This window comes from Rutidosis leptorrhynchoides, chromosome 8 (genome assembly GCF_046630445.1).
Source record: "Rutidosis leptorrhynchoides isolate AG116_Rl617_1_P2 chromosome 8, CSIRO_AGI_Rlap_v1, whole genome shotgun sequence".
In the NCBI taxonomy this organism is placed as follows: Eukaryota; Viridiplantae; Streptophyta; class Magnoliopsida; order Asterales; family Asteraceae; genus Rutidosis; species Rutidosis leptorrhynchoides.
The window spans coordinates 86,269,819-86,274,349 of record NC_092340.1 but is presented as its reverse complement, the minus strand read 5'-3'; the positions used below and the strand labels follow the sequence as shown (position 1 = coordinate 86,274,349).

Genomic DNA, 4,531 nt, shown 5'->3' with positions numbered 1-4,531 from the left:
AATCAAAAATCTCGTGGGTCAAATGGGAGAACATCCTTTTACCATATGAGGGTGGGGGTTTAAATATTGGATCAATAAAAGCTAAAGACCTATCCTTACTTGGTAAATGGTGGTGGCGTTTCTATAATGAAACAAATGTCGTATGGGTCAAAGTCATAAAAAGTCTTTATGGGCGGGATGGGGGGTTGGGGGGTTGGGCTCTCATGATTTATCTCTTGATCATAATAGGAAATCAACTTGGAGTGGAATAAGAGCTGCGGGTTTCTACATGGACAACCTCGATATTCCTTTCACTAGCTCGTTCACGAAAGTAATTAGCCAAGGAAATGACACGCTATTTTGGAAAGATGCTTGGTTTAACAACAGCCCACTTTGTTTAAAATATGGAAGATTATATCGTTTAGAGTCGAACCAAAATGCAACGCTTGATAGCAGACTCGTTAAAGATGGTAGCGGTTGGATTGCAAACTGGGAATGGGTCAGACACCCGATGGGTAGAACAAAAGATGAACTCGATGACATGATAACGTATCTAAACAGTTTTAAATACAGCGCAGCACAAGGGGATTCATGGAGATGGAAACTCGTAAACTTTGGGGTTTTCAACTGCTCGGATTTAGGATCGATGCTCAACAGTAAGATCCTTCAACCCAACCCCACGCTAAAAGAAACGGTACGAAATAACCTTGTACCTCAAAAGCTTAGCATATTCGTTTGGAGGTGCAAAATGGGTAGGTTGCCGGTTTTAAAAGAATTAGACAAACGGGGCATCGATTTAAACTCGGTTAGATGCCCGATTTGCGATAAAGACGTTGAATCAATTAACCACACCTTTCTTGAATGTACTTTCGTTAAAGATATTTGGTTTCGGGTTCATAAATGGTGGAATTCCTCGTGTTCGATTGGAACGAATCTGGATGATCTATTTTCAGGCAAATCGAATGGTTCCCAATCAAATGATATCTCGGTACTTTGGCAAGCCATAGTGTGGACATGTGGATACATAATTTGGAAGAATCGAAACAATACCATTTTTCACAATAAAAAAGGTAATGGGCCGACAATTTTAAATGAGATCCAATTAAAATCCTTTGAATGGATATCTAGACGCTCGAAGAAGTCCTCCCTCGATTGGAATCAATGGCTACTAAATCCGTCAACTTTTGATGATCATGGTTAACTCACTCTCAAATCCGGTCATTATTGAGCACAGATCCCACTTTTCTTTGTTTTTACCTTCTAAATGTTTTGGTTAAAATTTGTATGTTTTTTTCCTTCCTGTTTTCGTCTATGTATAAGGCATTTCTCTCATATGCCTTTCCCTTGTACTCTTTGTATCCTTTTTTCTAATATAATTTCTTGTTTACCTTTCAAAAAAAAATACTAACGCATATATGAGCCCACTTATGTGAAGATTGTTTGTTTGAAAATATAAATATGGTAGCCTTTTATTACTAATGTATTAAATTTAATGAATGATAACTAAAACTTGTAGTCAATATAATAGATTTAAATATATTGACAGGTCGATTTATTATATATCTATGTATATGGTTATGAATATTACTACGTTTAACAATAAAACTCATAATCCACATTATTGGGGACTGTATTTTTTGTGATAATGTTCAATATTGGTTGAATAAAATTTGATTTTTTGTGATAATAAATTTCAAAGATTTCGTTATTATTTATTATTCTATTATTATGAAACCTATAATAATATTAATTGTATAAGATTTTGTAAACATCTTTGAATTCCATGATAATTATGGTAGGTAAATTTCAACCTATATAAAAAATTTAAGGGTAGTGATATATCCGCTTCTTATTTTGATAAATCCACTCACTTTTATGCATAAGTTACTTGATTTGTACATATACAGAAGCATGTTAAAAGTGAATTATCAAAAATCAAAGTGGAAATATCTACACCTAAAATTCAATTGAGAAATATTATTTAATCCAGTTTAATTGAGAAAATAACACGTGCGAAAATTTCATTCATTTTAATTGATAAATTGATACGTGTGCAAATTTAAATCAGATTAATTGAGAAATTGACACGTGTTAAAAGTGGATTAATAGAAAAAGTGGAAATATCAATACCCAAAATTTAATTGAGAAATATTATTTAATCCAGATTTAATTGAGAAAATAACACGTGTGCAAATTTAATTTAGTTTAATTGAGAAATTGACATGTGTGTAAATTTAATTTAGATTAATTGAGAAATTGACATGTATAATTATTGGCACGACTTTATAATAGTGTAATAGATAGATAGATAGATAGATAGATAGATAGATAGATAGATAGATAGATGCTATTTACTTAAATTCAAATTCAAATTCAAATGTACTCTCATTAAATAATTGTTGTGCTAATTGTAACTTTCTTTAAAAATAATTATTTAATTATGATTTATACGAGCACTAAATTTTAAAACTCAAGGATTCAAAATTTGTAGTTTTTTTCTTAGCTTGAATTGTAAAGCATCACAGTTTGAGGACTGTTGTCTTTTTTTTCTTAGCTTGAACTGTAGAAGCATCACAAACCAAGAACTGTTGCCCATCCGATAACTTGCCCATCTGATAACTGATCTTCTTCATAAAGATCCCCTCTACAACAACCTTTTACTCATTTGTCATCATTTTTGACAAGTACAAGTTTTCTTTTACTCTCATTGGCATGTAACTGAAGGTGTTGTTTGAACTCATGTTTTGTACTAAACGTTTACCCAACATAGAAAAAACTCTTGTCTATGCTTGATTCTCCTTCTTGTTGCTTCAATTCTCTTATTCCCTTCTTCTTTTGACTAGGAACATCATTATCATTAGCATCATCGTCATCATCATCATCACCACTATCAAATCATCTTTAGTCATATCATCTAAATCCACAACATCCACAAGATTAGTAGTAAAGTGTTTTTTAAGCATTGACTGGCTAGCATTTCCCATGAATTCAACAACCTTATCAATGTTGAACTCAAAATCCTTCATATCAACAGCTACAGTACATTAGATATGTTATTTACTTCATCTTCAACAAAATCACTATCATCTTGACACGTTTAAAGCATCACAAACATTATCAGTAACAACTGAACTTTGAGTATTCATCACAAAACTGGTACTATTATCTTCAACATTACTAGGTTCAGTCATGTACACACTTATTGTCTTATGTAGTCCAGCATAGTACTTCAAGTTATTAACATCATAATCATTAGAAAGATTACATAACCCACAATCTAAATTTGCGTCGGGTCTTAGAAAAACATAATTCTTTCGATTGCTATCACAGTATCTAAGTTTCTCAACAATATCATGAATATCAAAAACATAAAACTTATCTATATCAATGCCACCTAAAAAGGTAACACGACCATGTATGTATTCAATGTGTGGCGGGTTCATGAAATAACCCCCGTGGTGTAGTTGTATAGAAAAAAGGACATAATATCGCACTACATCAATGAAAACAAAGTTAAACAATCAGTACATATTGTAACAGTACATATTGTTTAACGATGATCATCAAAATCTTCACCTTCGGTTCATATTGTGTATAATGAAGACATAGTTACAGTTGATTGAAAAATGAATTATCGAAGAATTAAGAAGATGGGGTTGATCGTGGTTATGAATACACAGAAGAAAACGTGGAATATTGGGCAGGGTGATTCTGACTAGGTTATGTGGGGTAACGTGATCTACATAATCAAAATAAAAAAGACATAAATGCCCTATGTATGCCTATCACGTGCATGAGGTTCAGTGGCGAATATGATTAAAAAGCAATGGGGTCCTATAAAATTTGTGTGGTACTTCGTAAAAAAATTTCTCCAAAATATGACAATTTACTTCAAAAAAACAACTGATTTCAAAAAAATGTATGAAATTATATCTTTAAATTTAGTGGTGTCCTATGAAATTTTATTAGTAAACAATAATAATAAATTTAAAGATAGTGGGGTCATTTGATCCCACACACCTCCATGTAAACTCGACAACGCTGAGGTTAACAAGGGGACAATAACGCTGTTAACATTTTGGAACCAGACGTGAGTTAAATGAAAAACTTTGGACCAAACATGATGAATATAAACTTTAGGTCCCATCTTAATTTATAATGCAAAGTTTGAAGACCAACGAGTTTTTAGGTCTGCGCTACGCTGTGAGGCGCAAATTTTTGTGTGCAATTTAAATTGTTTCTGCACTTTAAGTAGTATATATGCAAATTCAAATAATGATAAGACAAAATTTCATTCCTCGTCCCTGAACTTTACATCGACTTTGACTCCCGGTCCTTTTTCTTTTTTTTGTGCATTCCGAGTCCCTAAACTATGAAAAGAGTACATCCCTCGTCCCCCCGTCTAGTTTCTGTCAATTTCAGCTGTTTGTTCAGTCATGTGCAAATCATGTGAGGGTAAAAATGTCATTTTGTCTTAAATGTATTTAATTATTAAAGGTTCACCCATTTTGACTTATTTTGGCTTGTATGGAAAAGGAGGGACAAAGAGAAT

The 4,531-nt window shown here is 32.6% G+C and overlaps 1 protein-coding gene across 1 annotated transcript; it reads left to right on the top strand.

Annotated features, from left to right (window-relative positions):
- Positions 1-268: 268 nt before the first annotated feature.
- Positions 269-1,180, top strand: LOC139863590 (uncharacterized). Its single transcript, XM_071852208.1, has one exon. It carries the CDS (start codon positions 269-271, stop codon positions 1,178-1,180), a length of 912 nt encoding a protein of 303 aa, XP_071708309.1.
- The last annotated feature ends 3,351 nt before the right edge of the window (positions 1,181-4,531 follow it).